The following is an 18,303-nucleotide window of genomic DNA, read 5'->3' as shown; positions in this document are numbered from 1 at the left end:
GTCCCCCATTTTCATTTATTTGCTCCACATTGTCATTAGCCCCTTTCGTGACTGTGATGCACTGAGTGAATCCACAGTCACTTGCTCCTTAATAGGAAACCAACCTAGATTTACCATGAAGGACTGGTTCTGGCCGAACCGTTCGTTATACAAGTATCACAGAGAAATTACAAAGGTACTCACAGTTGCACAAAGGGTTTCGGACAGAGATACGGGATGGTGCGCATGCGCTGTGATCACCCAACGGCGGAAATAATGCCGTTTTGAGCAGTTTATAAAAATTATTTAAAATGTTTATTACAGTAGCAACGCTGAGCTTTCAAACCATCCCGTATCTCTGTCCGAAACCCTCGTGCAACTGTGAGCACCTTTGAAACGTCTCTGCGATTCTTGTATAACGAACGGTTCAGCCAGAACCAGTCCTTCATGGTAAATCTAGGTTGGTTTCCTATTGAGGAGCAAGTGACTGTGGATTCACTCCGTGCATCACAGTCACGAAAGGGGCTACATTGTCATCAAACGGTCCAATATTTCCAATAACCCAAGCCATTTCTGTTGTAAACACTCACGATAGTCCAGTCGATCCTTCCTTTAGTGTGTAAAGTGGATTTCCTCCTCTTGTAGATGTTTCCCAGTGCCGCCCGTATCAACGTGAGCTAACATGCTAACTCGCTAATGTTAATAATGTAAACAAAGCTTGCAACGGACTTCTTCTTTCTTGCATTGCGCAGATTCAGACGTCCTCATCGCCGAATTGTGTTATATCCTGAGGACTTCTTAACCTCACCTGTATAACAATGATTACCGGACCACTACTTTAGTTTAACATATTATTCTGACTACAGCTCCGGTAGTGCAATCACTTCCTGGTACCACAGCTGGGAACTACGGCAAGTATTTAAGGACAATACAGACCCAACGTTGAGAAAAAGATTAACGGCGTCAATTATATTATCGCGCGATACTAGTCTCGCGATAACGCAGCACGTTAACGCCGTTAGCGGCCCAGCTCTAATATATATATATATATATATATATATATATATCAAATTTGTTGTGATAGTTATGTGTGTTGGTTTGAGATAAATAAAAATCAATCAATCAAAATGTCTAATTTATATAAATAAAAATCAATCCATCAAAATGTCTAATTTAACTAAGATAACTATCACAACAAATTTGATAAAAGCAAAAACAATATACATACATACACATACATACATATATCTACATACACACATACAAACACATATATACACACAAACACACATACAAATAAAAAGAAAGAAACCAAAACATATAATTTAGTTTGAGAAGGGGCAGAAAGAAGCAGTGCTTATCTAGTCCTGCCCCTTCCTTACATCACACAATTGACAGATTATTGCTCTCTATCTATAGTAAATGATAATAAAAAGAAAAAAAACGGAGAAGGAAAAAAAAGCAGTATTTGCAAGGAATAGATTATGTCATAATCATAAGTAACAGTACCACTCTAGATTTGCCTCTTTCATGTATTTGTTTAAGAATGTTTGTTTATAACTGCTTTTAAATGTTCTAATATTTTTACACATTTTTAACGTCTCATGCAGGCTGCTCCAAAGTGACACCCCACAGACCGAGATGCCCATTTGCTTCAAGGTCGTACGACCCTAGGGTGTTTTAGGAGCAGTTTCCATCCTTTTTTATTTATTTTTTTATCTTTTTCCCCCTCCTTTTTCCTCCAATTTTCTCCCATCCCAATGTTAGTCGTTATGCCAATTCCCAATCCCCTTCCTGGTCGCTGCGCACTTACCCCCCACAGTCGGTCTGGGAGAGTGGAGGCTATCACGTGCTTCCTCCGACACACGTCTAGCCAATCAACCACTTCTTTTCACCTGGCAGCGTGGACTCTCACTGAGAGGGTGTAACGTGTGGAAGGATCACACTACCCCCCTTAGATCCTATCCGCGCTGAGCAGGCGCCCCGACCGAACTGTAGGAGTCGCTGTTTACAATGACCAGGACCCACCCCGCCAGCTTTCCCACCCTCTAATACAGCCAATTGTATTAGTGTGAACGGCCAGCCAAGCTGGTGACAACGCCGGAGCTGTGAGCTGGATTCGAACAGGCGAATCCAGTGTCTCCGGCGTTTGGTGACGAACGCAATCTCCGCTACGCCACCTGACCGCCCAGCAGTTTCCCTCTTAACCCGTAGATACCATCTCTGCATGTGAACATATTCTGAATGTTACTAGGCACTGTATTATTAATTACTTTAAAGTTTAAACATAATTTGCGCCGTTTTGAATTTAACCAGGTCAGTGAATTTCAAAGTTTGATTCTTTAAAAACAGAAGGTTAGTGTGAGGGAGTGAGGAGTTCATTTTGTGATGTGAACAGCGTGGCCAAAGGCCGCCAGCACATCTCTTGTTTTCCAGTAGCTAGTGTTACTCAGTTGTGTTTTTTAAAATCATGACATGACTTGCAGACTTCTGGTTGGGCAGTCAAAGTAAACGCTAGCGTTTTCTATTGGAGGCAACTTGTGTATGCTAAAGGCACATCAATCCCAATGAAAACCACAAACTCCAAGAAAGCACTTGTGACTCACACACCTCCTGAACAGACCACAAGAGACAATATAAAACGTATGTATACATGCCATACCTCCTTCACTCATTGGGGGGACATATTTATTCCCAATTATATAGCATGTTGCGGACATATGTGCTCCGACGAGCACCCATTCTAGTTTGTTACTGTTTTCTCTCATCCGCCATGTTTAAACAAGATGCAATTACCTCTCATGGCCACAGGGTGCAAATCTTACACTATAGATAAAGCTGTCTCTAGTGTAGCTTTAAATGAAGTCCCTAACTAAAACTCTTCTTCCTACGTTGATTTGTTCCAGAAACAGCTGGGGGAGAGTCTTTTCAAAGTCCAGGAGAGAGTCCAGGAGAGAGAGAAGGAGCTGAAAGCACGCAGACTGGCTGTGGAGACACTGAAGGTGAGGTCATATGAAACTGGACTTTGAAGAAGAGGTCTTTATTTGTAGCACATTGCTACATCGTCATGCAGCGAACACACACATGCGAGATGGGTGACACATAGGACACACATGCATTTTTTGGCATTCAGTCGTTTGGTAATCTGAAGGTTCCCGGTTCAATCCCAGCTCTTCCTGGAAGCATGCCGAAGTGCATGTCCTTGAGCAAGACACAATGGGCCTCATTTACGAAGCGATATAAGAACAGATTTAGTTCTTATTAACTAGCATTTCTTCTTATTTTGTTCTTACCTGGGTTTCAGCAATGTTTTCTATTTTTGCTTTTCTCTTAGGCAAGACCAAATTCTAAGAGTGTTCGAGAGCACTCTTACCGAGATAAGAAACTCTTACCCAGATAATTTTTTTTATTAAAAAGCCTACCATTGGTCAATTGCTCCCAAATACGACTTTAAAATCCCAGTGTGTTGAGACGGTAAAGCAAAAATATAAGACAAATAATAAGAGAAATGGTGAATGAGGCCCAATGTGCCCAGAGATGGTGTAGTGGTTAGGACCCTACTCTGGAACCACATGTACCCCTGTTAGCCTGGGATCCAATCTTGCCAGAGCCTTCTTTCCTGTATCTGCCCTATTCTGCATCCCTCTCCATCATCTTACTGTCTAAATAAAGAAAAAACACTCTTAATAATTAATAATGCTTTTTATTTATGCGTGTGTGTGTGTGTGCGTGCGTGCATGCGTGCGTGCGTGAGTGTGTGTGTGCGTGAGTGTGTGTGTGTGTGTGATTGAATACTTTATTGACACAACAGTAGGACAACATTTAAACAATAAAAGTGTCATAACGCTGGTCAAATGGATAAAACACAATAAAGCCATGGCTTCTTTCCATTGTGGTCCATTTACATGGAACATAAAAAGGCACAAAAACACGAATGGACCATGTACACAGACAGGACACCTATAAAAGTAAATACAAAAACACCTAACCTGAAAACTCATACAGTCATCTAATGTTAAAAGAAATAAAAAAAAAAAACGCAAACACTTAAAAGCAACTCATGATAAAAACAGATCGTCTTTCCCCATGCATGTCCTGACTCTCGGCAGGGACAGGTCCGTGGGGCTCCCTCTTGTGGTGTGTTTGTGGACATCTCCTACTTTGGCTTTGTGTTCATTTGTTTGGAGATGTCACTGTACCATGAAGTGCAAGCGTAGTCAAAGTGACACTGAATGAGGCTCCAGCTGGGGTCCTCAGAGCGTTCCTATATATAAAAGAGGGGATTTTTTTTTTTATTATTAACCTTTGTAATCACTTTTTGTGCCATCTTTTCGTTAGAAAGTTTGTTGTTTGTGTGTGTGTGTGTGTGTGTGTGTGTGTGTGTGTGTGTGTGTGTGTGTGTGTGTGTGTGTGTGTGTGTGTGTGTGTGTGTGTGTGTGTGAGGCATAAGTTGTAAAGCTCTTTAGAAGAAAGTGCTATAAAAGTGCAGTCCATTCATGTCTTTGTGTCTCAACAGAGTTCAGCCCAGAAAGCAGTGAAGGCCAGTGATAAGATCTTCGCTGAGATGGTCCGCTCCATACAGACGAGGCGCAAGGAGGTGAAGGCCCTGATCGGAGCCCAGGAGAAGACTGCAGTCAGTCAGGCTGAAGGGGTACTGAAGCAACTGGAACAGGAGATAGAGGAGCTGAGGAGGAGAGGGGTGGAGCTGGAGAAGCTGGAGCACGCTGACGACCACATCCATTTCATTCAGGTTCACTAGCTATTCACTCTCATCCATAGGACTGACTGTAACTGTTTCTGATGAATATGCCTTTCATATGTCTTTGAACCACATCCATTGTACTCCGGTTCACTAGCTATTCAGTCGTATAGATAGTGTCGTATATTCTATACAATACCTAAGGTTATTACATGGCGTTTTCACATTCGCCGAAATGCTTGCTTGTGATTGGTCAATAGCGAGCGTCAGAGGTCCGATATTACCCGATAACGGACCTCTGTGGAACAATAATGACCGCTGTGCACAGCTGTTCGCAATCAAGCCCACTGACATCAGTGCAATCAGACACTGCCGGCTGCTGGGGAAGCTGCCAGCGATGACAGGGCGGAGCAACGAGCGGAGCCATAACCAGTGTTGCGAGTCGATGTAAAATGAATTAGGTATATTGTTAGTAAGTTAGCCATGTAATAAGCGGGATAATGTATAGCTATACTCGATCATTGTCGCAAAATAATTGACCTTCACTGACGTTTAAAACACCTCGCCGAGGCGGCTCGGTATTTTAAACTCTGTGTCGGTCAATTATTTTGTGACAATGACCTCGTAGCTATACATTATCCCTTACTTAATTGCGGCACAATGAGGTTGCTATCTGGAAGGAGGGAAAGGAGAGTGATGGAAACATGGTCTTCTCCCCTGACTTAGTCAGATGAGAAATAAACGTGCAGTCCAGACAAAAGGAACTATATTTCAACTCAACTGATTTATTTGCCAAAGGGCCAAAGGTGGATAAGGCATCAGTTACACACAGGAATTATTCATCATAATACATGATTGTACAGAAGGTTTGATGAGGTTTATATAATCAAAATAGCCCAGACACGGTGGCTGCTTCACATCAAGACAGTTCTGCACATAAATAGTAGTCATGTTATGTATGAAACGAGAATGTACTAAGCCATACACATGGGCACAACCTGGTCTAAGGTAGGAATTACATGTTACTCTAGCCAACAATAATGAGTCCATGATTCTACTCACATGTATAACAGCACATTCTCTGGTGGATGGATGGAGGCTCAGCCTGACCCCCCTGGGGACGGGTCGGTGGGCTGGCCTCCTCTCTCTCTCCTCTACATTCTTATTTATACTCTGATTTCCCCCAATAGTAGCACATTATTCTAATAATACGTTGGTCCAATCAGCTTTCTTAATTCTATATATGGAGTTCTCAGATAATCTTCTGGGGGAGGCGGTCCGCCCCCCCTGATTTCCTCTGTGGGGGCTAGCTGCTGTTACAGGCTGGGCTACAGCTCCGCCTTGTGGGCGTGCTGGGCCGGTGCCTGTATGATATATGACGTGTCTCACTTCCTGGGGAAGGTGTGGTTTGTTTACTTGTTGCTTGGCAATACACGGCATTAAGAACCAGCGCGACTCGACTCTTTTATTGTACAGCTACACTTACAAACGTGGTGTCAGAAGTGGAACTAGGAGGACCCAAAGAGGATTTATATACGGCCCGAAACAGCTGTTTGCAATAACAGCGGACGTTTATGTGTTGTTTGGGTGAGAGTTTGTGGCGACAATGGCATCCAGCATTCTGCCTCCGGAGCCAATGAAAATGACGGGAGACATTCACGGCAACTGGGTGAGCTTTCAAGCAGAGTTCGAGGACTATCTGCTTGCGACCGGGCTCAGCGAGAAAGAAAAGCCAGTACAGGCGGCGGCGCTCAGACGGTTAATGGGGAATGACTGTCGTCATATTTATAAACACAACCTGGGACTCACCGTGGAGCAACAAAAAGATGTGGGGGCTATTCTGACAGCACTGCAGCAATACTTCACACCAGCTAAGAACGTGATATTCGAGAGGTACGTTTTTGGCAACTTGAAACAGGAGGATGGAGAGCTGTTTGATGCTTTTGTTACAAGACTGAGAGAAAAGGCTGCCTCTTGTGAATATGGAGCTATTAAAGATGAACTCATAAGAGACAGGCTTGTCCTAGGGATAACTGATGAGGGCGCTAGAAGGCGCTTATTAAGAGAAAAGGACCTTAAATTGGATCAGGCCATCATTATTTGTCGAGCAGCTGAGGTCATGGACAGTAGGTTAAAGACCATGTCTCTGGGCAGCGGCAGCTCCGGGCCTGGGGACAGCGTTAACGCCACACAAGGGCAGCGATATGGACGGAGGCCTGCCAGCAGGCCATCCGAGGCCAATACATCGGCACAGCCACAGAACATGAAAGACACTGGTGAATGCAAGTACTGTGGCACACGGCACAAACGTGGGCGTGACCAGTGCCCCGCCTTTGGTAAATCATGCCGTTCATGTGGCACGGCTAACCATTTTGCAAAAGTTTGCATGAAAAGAGGCCAGCAGGCTCGCCAGTTAAATGCTGTGGATGACCCATGGCCAGGGGAACTGGAGGACAGCGACCGGGAGGAGAGAGACGTGTACACAGCAGAGAGCGGGGGGGCTGTGAACACTCAAGGGAAAAAGTGGTTTGTCAACCTACCACTGCAAAAAGGCCTCCAAAGGTGCCAGCTCGACTCGGGAGCCACATGCAATGTGATGAGCATCAAGGACAAGTCAAGACTGGCACCTAGAACACCCCTTCAGAAGAGCTTCATCAAACTGAAACTTTACAACAGTGAGTGGATGAGCTCGTTGGGGGTGTACAGCACACAATGCGTCATTAGGGGTAAGACGCACAGACTGGACTTTGAAGTCGTACATAGTGGCCAGAGGCCCTTGCTTTCGGGGGAGACATGTGGAGGCTTGGTCTGATACGCTTCACCATTCCTGAGGAGCTGAATAAAGTGGAGCACTGCAGGAAGGTGTCACTGACCAAAGAGTGGCTCGTCAGCACCTACCATGATGTGTTCAACAGCCCTGTTGAGTCTCTGCCCGGTGATATTCACTTTGAGCTGGACAGCACGGTGGCGCCGGTGCAGTGTGCTCCCAGGAACGTTCCAGTGGCCCTGAAGGCAGCTGTTAAAGCACAGCTGGATAAATATGAAGAAGATGGGCACTTGACCACAGTCACTCGACCCACGGACTGGATTAGCAATCTGGTCATAGTGAAAAGGCCAGACAAATTGAGACTTTGTATAGACCCAAAGCCCCTTAACCGAGCTCTGAAACGGTCCCATTACCTGATGCCCACTTTGGATGACGTGCTGTATAAGCTGCCAAAGGCACGTATATTCACGCTGGTGGATGCACGGGATGCATTTTTACAGTGCCGTTTGGACGAAGAGAGCAGCCTGATGACAACGTTCTGGACACCGTGGGGTAGGAAACGTTGGCTAAAACTCCCTTTCGGTGTGTCAGTGGCTCCAGAGCTGTACCAAAGAAAGCAGCATGAGCTGCTGGCTGGCTTGACGGGGATTGAGCCCATAGCTGATGATATCCTCATAGTGGGCTGTGGGGACACCGAGGATGAGGCCAACCACGACCATGACACGAACCTCGTCGCTCTGATGGACAGATGCAGAGAGGTAAAGCTGAGACTGGGCCTGAAAAAGCTGCAGTTTCGACTGAAGGAGGTCCGCTTCCACGGCCACATACTGTCCGCAGAGGGCCTCAAGGTTGACCCTGACAAGGTCAGGGCAGTTCTGGAAATGCCAAACCCCACAGACGCAAAAGGGGTCCAGCGATGTGTTGGGTTTGTGAACTACCTGTCGAGATTCATGCCACGCTTGTCAGCGGTATGTGAGCCTCTGAGGAGACTGCTCGACAAATATGTGATGTGGCACTGGCTGCCCAAACATGAGGCTGCCATGAAGGAAATCAAGGCTCTGACCACGGCGGTGCCAGTCCTAAGGTACTATGGCGTCCACAAGCCGGTCACCATACAGAGCGACTCCAGTCAGACGGGTCTGGGCTGCTGCTTGCTTCAGGGGGGACAGCCTGTTGCATTTGCCTCTCGTGCATTGACCCAAACGGAGCAAAATTATGCACAAATAGAAAAGGAGTGTCTGAGCATCGTATTCGCCTGTCAACGCTTCCACTACTACCTATATGGGAGGGGTGATGTGACTGCAGAGACCGACCACCGCCCGTTGGTGTCCATCTTCACTAAACCTCTCCTCAGTGCGCCAAAGCGCCTTCAGAGCATGCTCCTCACACTGCAGAACTACTGCCTGGCGGTGGTATACAAGCCAGGCCCTGAAATGTACATAAGTGACACACTCAGCAGAGCCACCACCCCACCACAGAGAACAGATACACTGTACAGACGGGAAATGGTCTGCAGCATGCGGCAGGAGCAGTGGGACACGGCCGCCATTCGGCAGGCGGACTATCTGAACGTCAGCAGCCAACGTCTGGCACAGATTCGAACACACACTGAGGAGGATGTGTGTCTGCAAACACTCAAGTCAGTCGTGCTGAAGGGATGGCCAGACCACAAAGAGGAGACCCATTTAGCCGTCCGGGACTATTGGGCCATCAGAGACGAGATAAGTGCACAGGATGGCGTGCTCTACAGGAGTCAGCGCATCATAATTCCGAAAGCTATGCGTCCGGAAATGCTGAGACGGATCCACTACAACCATGTGGGGGCCGAGGCGTGCTACAGACAGGCTCGTGATACACTGTACTGGCCCGGTATGCAAGGGGAAGTCAAAGATTACGTACAGCAGTGCTCCGTGTGCAATGAGTATGCACACGAACAACAGAAAGAGACTATGATGTCACACCCGCTCCCCACACGGCCCTGGCAGCTGGTAAGCATGGACCTGTACAGCTATGCAGCACAGAACTTTCTTCTCGTGGTGGACCACTATTCGGACTTCTGGGAGGTCGACTTGCTCCCTGACCTGTCAGCGGACACCACGATCCGACGATGCAAGGCACAGTTTGCTCGCCACGGGGTCCCAGACAGGGTCATTTCTGATGGTGGGGGCCAGTTTGCGGCGTTTGCGAGGGAGTGGGGCTTTGAGCACGTTATGTCCTCACCGAGGCACCCGAAGGCTAACGGCAAAGCGGAGTCGGCGGTAAAGATTGTGAAGAGCCTGTGCAGAAAGGCAGACCGGGCCAGAGAGGACCCCTGGAAGGCCATTTTACATTGGAGAAACACACCCACTGAGGGTATGCAGTGCAGCCCTGCACAGCGGCTTATGTCGCGGAGACTGAGAACCCTTCTCCCTGTGGCCGACCAGCTACTGGTACCTCAGGTCGTCACAGGGGTCCCGGACAAGCTGAGAGTGAAACATCAAGCAGCAAAGTTGATGTATGACCGATCGGCGAAGGATCTGCCGGAGCTGAACGTCGGCCGGCCCATACGGATGAAGCCACTCCCGGGTGACAGGACGGGCCGATGGAGGAGAGGCGTGTGCCTGCAGCAGTTGGGACTCCGGTCCTATCTGGTCGACGTGGAGGGAACTGCGTATCGCCGCAACAGGGTTGATCTCCGACCAGCAGAAGCGGCCCCTCCCCAGCCGTCAGTTCACCCAGAATTGGCCCCAGAGCAGCCTGCGAGTGGGGGAAGCACCGAAGAGGTCATCAGCGGTCCTGAGGAGTCTCCAAGGTCATCAGCCCCGAGGTCGACGACGTATTCCCCGCAGACTGGTAACACACCAGGCCGTGAGTTACAGGCCCGGGCCTTCTCCCGGAGCGGGAGGCCATTACGGCCTCCGGACAGACTTAACCTCTAGGTCGCACACAAACTGAGACTGTCTCACACGCACACATGCACACACACACACACACACACACACATACACATAGTCACGCCCGCACCCCAGCACACAAGGACTGTGCACATGCGTATGGACTGTAAGATAAAAAAAATAAAAAATAAAAAAGGAAATGGGGAATGTGGGAAAATTGTGATTCTGTGTTTAATTGTGGTTGTTATTGATGAGGTGTTTTGATACTACTTAGGTCTGCACGGATTGATGTTGTTACTTACTAAAGGAAGGGAGATGTTACAGGCTGGGCTACAGCTCCGCCTTGTGGGCGTGCTGGGCCGGTGCCTGTATGATATATGACGTGTCTCACTTCCTGGGGAAGGTGTGGTTTGTTTACTTGTTGCTTGGCAATACACGGCATTAAGAACGAGCGCGACTCGACTCTTTTATTGTACAGCTACACTTACAAACAGCTGCCCCCCCCCCCCTCCTCGATCTCCTTGCCGGTGTCTTCCTTCAGTGAACAGAGGGGGGGTCTGCTGGTGGCCCCAGTCGGTGTGGCCTCTTGATGAGTACAGAGGAGGCGATTTTGATGACCCCCCTCCTTGGCTGCTCAGGTCTCCTCTGAATGAATCCAACACTATAACATTCCTTCGTGTACCATTTTGATTTTCCAATGTACATGGTTCATGCAATGACCTATAGACTTCTAATATCACCCCAGTACAGTCATTGCTTCTAGGCTGATACCAGACATCATAGGAGACCACACCAACCTTTATTTACCAGATAATATAACTGTGATAAATATACCAGGATTTATAACAAGAGTGAAATAACACTATTACTTTCATACTCGGGTGACATTCTAAATGGTATTCTTCTTTGTAAGTTACCTTTTACAATGATATGGTTAATGTAATAAGTTACATATTTTAATACCAGATTTCCTATATAAAGTATACTGACTTAATAGTTCCTTGGATGTGTCTGCTAGTTAGAGTGAGTCACCGTTTCGTCTGTGGGGTGTGACTTATTTACATAGTCTTTGTTGTCCCCTGATTACATTAGCGTGGGTCTTTTTATGACCTGCAACTGTTCTCCTACATACAGTTTCGTAAGCAGTCATGAGAGGGGGTTGGTTTGGAATGTCTGTCTCTCCTACATTATGACTCTCTAATTATTCACACATATTAGTTATGAAATTCAATGTCAATATCACCACAATAGCATTAGGACTAACTGTTTCTACTGAATATGCCTTTCATATTTAAACCATCTATATCTACGTTTACATTTCTGTGACTGCCCATGTACTATTTGCAGTAGTAAAGTCAATATAAATGTACGGTGAACCACTAGTATTCCTGTGGTTTTACCAAAGAAATACTATGTATATGGTTATTTCTATAGTGATTCACTATAGTATTTCTACAGCCATTTGTACATCTGAAGCAAAAAAAAACACAGAAATACTACAGTTTTACTGTAGGTGATTTTCGAATTAGTCTGATTGATTGAAAACTTTAATTAACAGATTGCAGAATGGGGACAGTACAACTCAATACACACAATTGTTAAGGGGATGCAGACCAGAGAAAGACTTTAGTCTTGTTTACATCAGGGTCCCCCATTTCCAATTCATAATGACATTTATGACATACACAACATACAGATATAAAAATCTAATCTAATCTAATCAGGATATTTATGACATACATGACATACAGATATACAGTACTGTTACAGTGTCTGTCTCTCTTTGTTTAATATAATGTCTCTCTATCCAGGGTTTCCAGTCCTTCTCCAGTCCCAGTGTATCTCCATACTTACCCAGTATCGCTGTCCATCCTCTACGTGACTTCAGGAATGTGACTGATGCTGTTTCTGAGCTGAGAGACGAACTGAAGAACATCCTGAAGGATACGTGGCCGAAGATATCAGCAGAAGGTGAGATGAATATATACACTGTTGTAAAACATGAAGATATCAGGAGAAGGTGATGAATATATAGACTCTTGTAAAACATGAAGATGTCATATGCAGAAGGTGAGATGAATATATACACTGTTGTAAAACATGAAGATATCAGGAGAAGGTGATGATATATAGACTCTTGTAAAACATGAAGATATCAGGAGAAGGTGATGAATATGTAGACTCTTGTAAATTGATTGATTGAAAAGTTTATTAACAGATTGCAGAATGGGTACAGTACAGTACAGCTCAATACATACAATTGTTAAGGGTATGCAGACCAGAGAAAGACTTTCGTCTTGTTTACATCAGGGTCCCCCATTTTCAATTCATCATAACATATATGACATACATGACATACAGATAGACAGTACTGCTACATCTATACATTTATGACATATCAGATTTGCAAATACAGTACTGTTTGTGATACAAAAGTGTCCAGAAAAAGAGTGTATATACATTTGACGTAGAAACTGTACATTGGAGGAGGTTGGGTGGGTGGGGTGGGGTTGGGTGGGTGGGTGGGGGCTGTACATTGGAGGTGGGGGGGGGGGGTTGGGTAGGGGACACACACACATTTTACACTGTACATTGGAATACTGACAAAGCCTTACTTGGTCATTTACTGTACAACTAGGTTAGGACATTTGTAGGGGCCAGTTTCGAATTGCAGTCTCACGTAGGTGTGTTTTTGAAAGTGGGTAGTGATTCACATTCCTTTACAGCTTTAGGTAGGGCGTTCCACATTGATGTGGCATAATTGCTAAACGTGTTTAGTCCCTTGTTTGAGCCGAATCTGGGTTTTACATGATTTGTGGAGCTCCCTCTGGTGTTGTGATCGTGGTATTCACTGACCTTTGGGAAGTATTTTGACATGTACATGGGTACCTTGGTCACGTAGTGTATCTTGTAGACCAGGCCCATTGCAAGTTGCTGTACTCTGTCGTCTACTCTAAGCCATCCTAGGTTGTCAAAGTGGGCAGGGCTGAGGTGGGTTCTAGGAGTCAGGTCAAGCAGTAGTCTGACTAGCTTGTTTTGAGATGTTTGTAATTTGTTTTTTAGTGCCTTTGAGGTGCTTTGGTACCATGAGGTGCAAGCATAGTCATAGTACCCTTGAATGAGTGCTCCTGCTAGAGTCTTCAGGGTATTCTTGTTTACCAGAGAGGAGATCCGGTACAAGAATCGCGTTCGTTGGTTGACTTTTTTTATTACATTGGATGCCATTTTGTCACAGGAAAGATTAGCCTCTAGGATGGAACCCAGGTAGGTAATTTCATCTTTCCTTGTGACAATCTTGTCACCCACTGTAACCGAGAAGCCGTCGGTCTTGCTGAGTTTGTTATTTGAACCGAAGAGAATGGACTCTGTTTTGTGTATGTGTAATGATCGTTTGTTTTCGGCGAGCCATATGCAGATTTTGCCTAGTTCCGAGCTGAGGGCTTTTTCAACCTATAACTTGTTCTTGTCAGAGACCAGCAGGGCTGAGTCGTCCGCAAACAGGTACAAGTTGCAGTCACAAGCTGACGACATGTCATTTGCATAAATTAGGAATAGTAGCGGTCCTAGTATGCTTCCTTGTGGAACACCACAGCTCACTGTGAGGGGGGGGAAAGGGTACCGTTTACCTCCACCATCTGTTCCCTCCCCTCCAGGTAGGATTGTATCCAGCTCACTGATACTATGTGATTGACAGTGTCGAAGGCCTTTTGTAGGTCCAGCATGACCATGCCGCAGTATTTGCCCACGTCCACCTCTTGTTTGATGTGGTTGTTCAAGTAGAGAAGACATGTGTCAGTGGAGTGGAATGTTTTGAAGCCAGATTGGAATTCGTAGATTCGATTTTTTTCCGCGAGGTACTTTTCGATCTGTTCGTATACTATTTTTTCCATGACTTTCGAGATGGATGTAAGGATAGAAACAGGGCGGTAGTTGCCCGGGTCTAATTTGCTGCTCTTTTTGTGCAGGGGTGTTACTCTCGCAATTTTGAAGTCCTTGGGGACGTGTCCCTGTTTTATGGAGAGGTTTATTATGTGTGTGATGACTGGGGTGATGGCTGCTGCTGAGTCTCTGAGGAATTTGGAGGGGATGTTGTCGTGGCCAGTGGCCTTGTTTGGTTGGAGGGCGCTCAGTTTTTTGAGTACCTCATCTGTAGTTACCATTTCCAGTTTGAAGTCGTCTTTGTGGACGCCTAGGTTCTTGTAGTATGCTACTATGTGTTCTACCCCATACTGCCCTGAGTGGGAGGGTAGTTTGTTTACCAGTGTTGTGGCTATGTTTGTGAAAAAAGTGTTTAAGTAATTGGCTACATCCAGCTTGTCTGTGATGAGCGTGTTGTCCGACTTTATGTTTATGTTTGAGAACCTGGTTTTAAGTTTTTTACTGCAGCCTAGTTGATTGTTGAGTAATTTCCAAAGTTCACATGGTTTATTTTTGTTTTCCTCGGTTTTGTCATTGATGACATTTTTTTTAGCAGTTTTGATCATGGAGTTTATGTCATTTCTTAGTCTGTTTCTTTCTAGTTTGAGTTCAGTCACGTGGTCTTGGAGTTCACTGCTCGTGCTTTTGGTAAGCTTTGACTGTCTTTTACGAAACTCAGAGCATATTTTGTCTCTGGCTTTCATAGCGGTCAGTATTTCAGTGTGCATCCATGGCTCAGCGCGATTTTTTACCCTGGTGGTTCTTAGGGGGGCCATGTTGTTTAGTATTGATGAAAATTTGGTTTTGAAGCCAAGCCAAGTTTCTTCAACCAATGTACCATTGAGTTCATCTGACCAGTCCAGACTCTCCAGTTCAAGGTTAAAGGCCTCGCTAGAGTAGGTTTTGAGGTCTCTAGATGTGACTGTTTTGTGACAGCCAGCCTTTAGTTTTAGCTTTTTGCGGGTACAGAATATCATATAATGATCACTTAACCCACATGCTATAACCCCTTTATTGGAGATCTTGGACTTGTCAGAGGTCAGGATGAGGTCAATGGTAGTCTGAGTTGATTCACATACCCTTGTGGGTTGGGTGATTAGCTGGCTGAGGCCGTGCAGATCACAAAACCTATTGAAGGATTTGAAGACGGGTGCATCTTTTTGTTGCATATCCGTGTTCCAATCCCCAATAAGAATCTTTTCAGCATCCTCAGCTCCAGCTAAGCACACATCCAGAGTATCATAAAAGCCAGTTTGTTCTGGCGGTCTGTATATTGTGCCGACTAGAACAGATTTTGCCCTTTCAAATAGAATTTCCACCCATACGGTTTCAATTGTCTCATGATGAAGGTCAGTACGGGTAATGAATTTGGTGTCCTTATGCATGTACATACAAACACCACCTCCATACTGGTTTCTGTCATTACGGACTATAGTATAGTTCTCTAACTCTATTTCAGGGTCTGTTACAGTTGAGTCAAGTTTAGTTTCAGTAAAGCATATGTGACCGCGACCAGTGCTATAGCCTACATGTCTATTTTTTCATTTTCCAGATTTTTCCAGATTGTGAAAGTACAGAATGTAAGCTTTCAAATGATGTGTCATACTTTGAAATCTGAGAATGTTATTATTGTGATGTGCTAATTTTAAATCTTGTAGCAGTCTTTTTTCCCCAGAGACCTAAGCAGAGAAAACAGCTCTTAAAGATTTGACACCTTTTTCCAGGATTCTGCTGGGCGTAAACAATACCTCCCAGCCACACCTCTCCCCTGAATAGTATTAACATAATTAAGTGCTGTGACAGCCATGCTGACAGATCAGATACAAAATCAAACATTTTGTATTGTAGTAGTAATATAACTACTAGTCTGAATAATGTATATTTCAGTTATTGAATTGAAAACCTTTATTTATGTATTCCAATATCTGTTTTATTGATTAATGATATATTTTGAAAGAATGCAGGTTATAGCTGTATAAAACAAATGTCTGTCCCATTGTACCAATCAATGGGATATATTGCATGTTGGCTATAATGATTTTATAAAAAAGAGAGAGATTAAATGCATGGCCATATATTTATACATTCATGTGACATCACAGCATATTCTTTGTATAGCCCAGTGTTTCCTGAAAACAGATATGTACAGTGTTCAGGTTATACAACTATCATTACACAATTACAACCAAAATAGGAAGAAATTATGTTGACCGCAGGGAATTTTAATGCATAGTTGGTAGAACTGGCCAGCGGAGTGATAGACACAAGCCTCATTATTATCATTATCAGTCTTTGTTACCACCTTTCATGTGACAACTGGACGAAAATCAGCAGACAATATCAAATCAATTCAAGAGGTTTATTAGTCACATACATACCAGGGCATACAGTGAAATGCGGGTGGTCATGCCCGCATCGATTGTGCAATAATACTAATAATAAAATACATAAACAGGTAATAAGAAGGCATAAGATGTGCATGATAAAAGTAGACATGCTAATACAGTTTCAACTCTGTCATTATGCTATACTACAATAATCTAAACTATACAAGAACCACATCGGTTCTTTCCTTTAAAGTGACCTTTCCATTTAGTTTAAAGTGACATTTTTTTTTTATTCATTGCATACATACCAGGGCATACAGTGAAATGCGGTTGGCCATGCCCGCTACGATTGTGCAATAAAACAATAGTAATAATAATAAAAATATAATGTACATGTACCGGTACACAACAATACAATTCTTCTATGTCCCTATGCTATACTAGTACTACTATACTATCAAGTCAAGTCAAGAATGCAATAATAAGAATCCAATAGGATGAGAATGCGACATTGTGCAATAATACAAGTAATAAGAATAAGACATATCAGGTATATGTACATGAGTTTTACAAAAGCTTTTACTCTACAAGAACCACTCCTGTTCTTGTTTAATTTTTTTAAAGTGACCTTACATTGTGAGCGTGTGCAGCATGAGTGTGTGTGTGTGTTCATGTTAAAGTGACTGCTAGTACAGTGTGTGTGTGTGTGTGTGTGTGTGTGTGTGTGTGTGTGCTCTACATCCATGTGTCTTCTCCATGGTATCTAACATCGTACAGTCTTCTTGTTCTGAGGTGCTCTAGACGTTGGGAGTGGGCATGTAATGTCTTTTTCGTCATCAGAACAGTATTGTCTTATCTCCTTATAAAGATATTCCTGTCGGTCGTTGTCTAGACCAGGTGGGGGGAGGACAGGAAAACCAGAGATGGTTGGGTAGCGTTTTGGGTCTTTCAACAGCTGAAACGTGAATGGCTCTGTATCGTCACAGTGTAATTTCGCCGTCACCATGCCAGGACTGTTGGCATCGAAGCTGAAGTGCTGGTATTTCTTTATTTGTGGGAATCTTTTGAAGAAGCCTCCCAGATGTTGTTGCCAGTCGTAGCTTGGAACATACACTGTGCCATCTTCGCGACCGACAAGTTGGGGGATATTGACTCCTTTCACTGCAGAGCTTTTCCTGACGATGTCTGCGATGCCTGCCAGGGTGTCGACCGCAGTCTTCCTGTAGACCTGCTTTATCAAACCGAAGCACCAGTCGGGGCCAAACTTAGTGTGGCCTGCAATTAGGAAGTGGAGGCCAAGCTGCAGGTGGAGTTTGTGAATAGTACGCCACGCAAAATACCACAAGACATAATTGTTTTTATTTTGCCCTTTGCTCATCTCTAACGGCATTGCTGCCTTTACCAGTTGACATCCCTTCATCAATCAGGTAATTCACCTGCTTCGTCAGCCCTTCACAGTGGACACCGAACAGGCCACATTTGCGCGGTGTTTGAAAAAAGATGGGACCCACTTGAAAAGGGTGAGATGGAAAATGAACCTGACAGAGAAAGAAGAAAAAGAAAAAAGGACATTGAAATAAGGGAACAGGGGAGGAAATTAGGCCACTTTACTAGCCAAATGCAAGTATTTTTTATGTTTGGCGAGTGATTAATGAAAAAATACTGCTAAAACTATAAGGAACTATTTTTACATTAAAACTGAATAAACTATAATAACAATAATAAACCGTATTTGTATAG

General features: G+C 44.5%; 1 protein-coding gene across 1 annotated transcript in view; it reads left to right on the top strand.

Annotated features, from left to right (window-relative positions):
* The window catches only part of LOC311228166 (uncharacterized protein), a gene marked incomplete at its 3' end in the record, with an annotated part of 9,267 nt that extends 4,529 nt beyond the window's left edge, over positions 1 to 4,738 (top strand). Inside the window, exons 2-3 of the mRNA XM_084314077.1 lie at positions 2,886 to 2,981; positions 4,496 to 4,738. Of these exons, the coding sequence (XP_084170203.1) occupies positions 2,886 to 2,981; positions 4,496 to 4,738 (339 nt within the window). The remainder of the gene's footprint in view (positions 1 to 2,885; positions 2,982 to 4,495) is intronic.
* Between the last annotated feature and the right edge of the window lie 13,565 nt (positions 4,739 to 18,303).

Source organism: Notolepis coatsorum, assembly GCF_963971535.1.
Source record: "Notolepis coatsorum genome assembly, chromosome: 5".
Taxonomy (NCBI): Eukaryota; Metazoa; Chordata; class Actinopteri; order Aulopiformes; family Paralepididae; genus Notolepis; species Notolepis coatsorum.
Note: the sequence above shows the minus strand (reverse complement) of the source record. Positions and strands in the feature narration are given on the sequence as shown.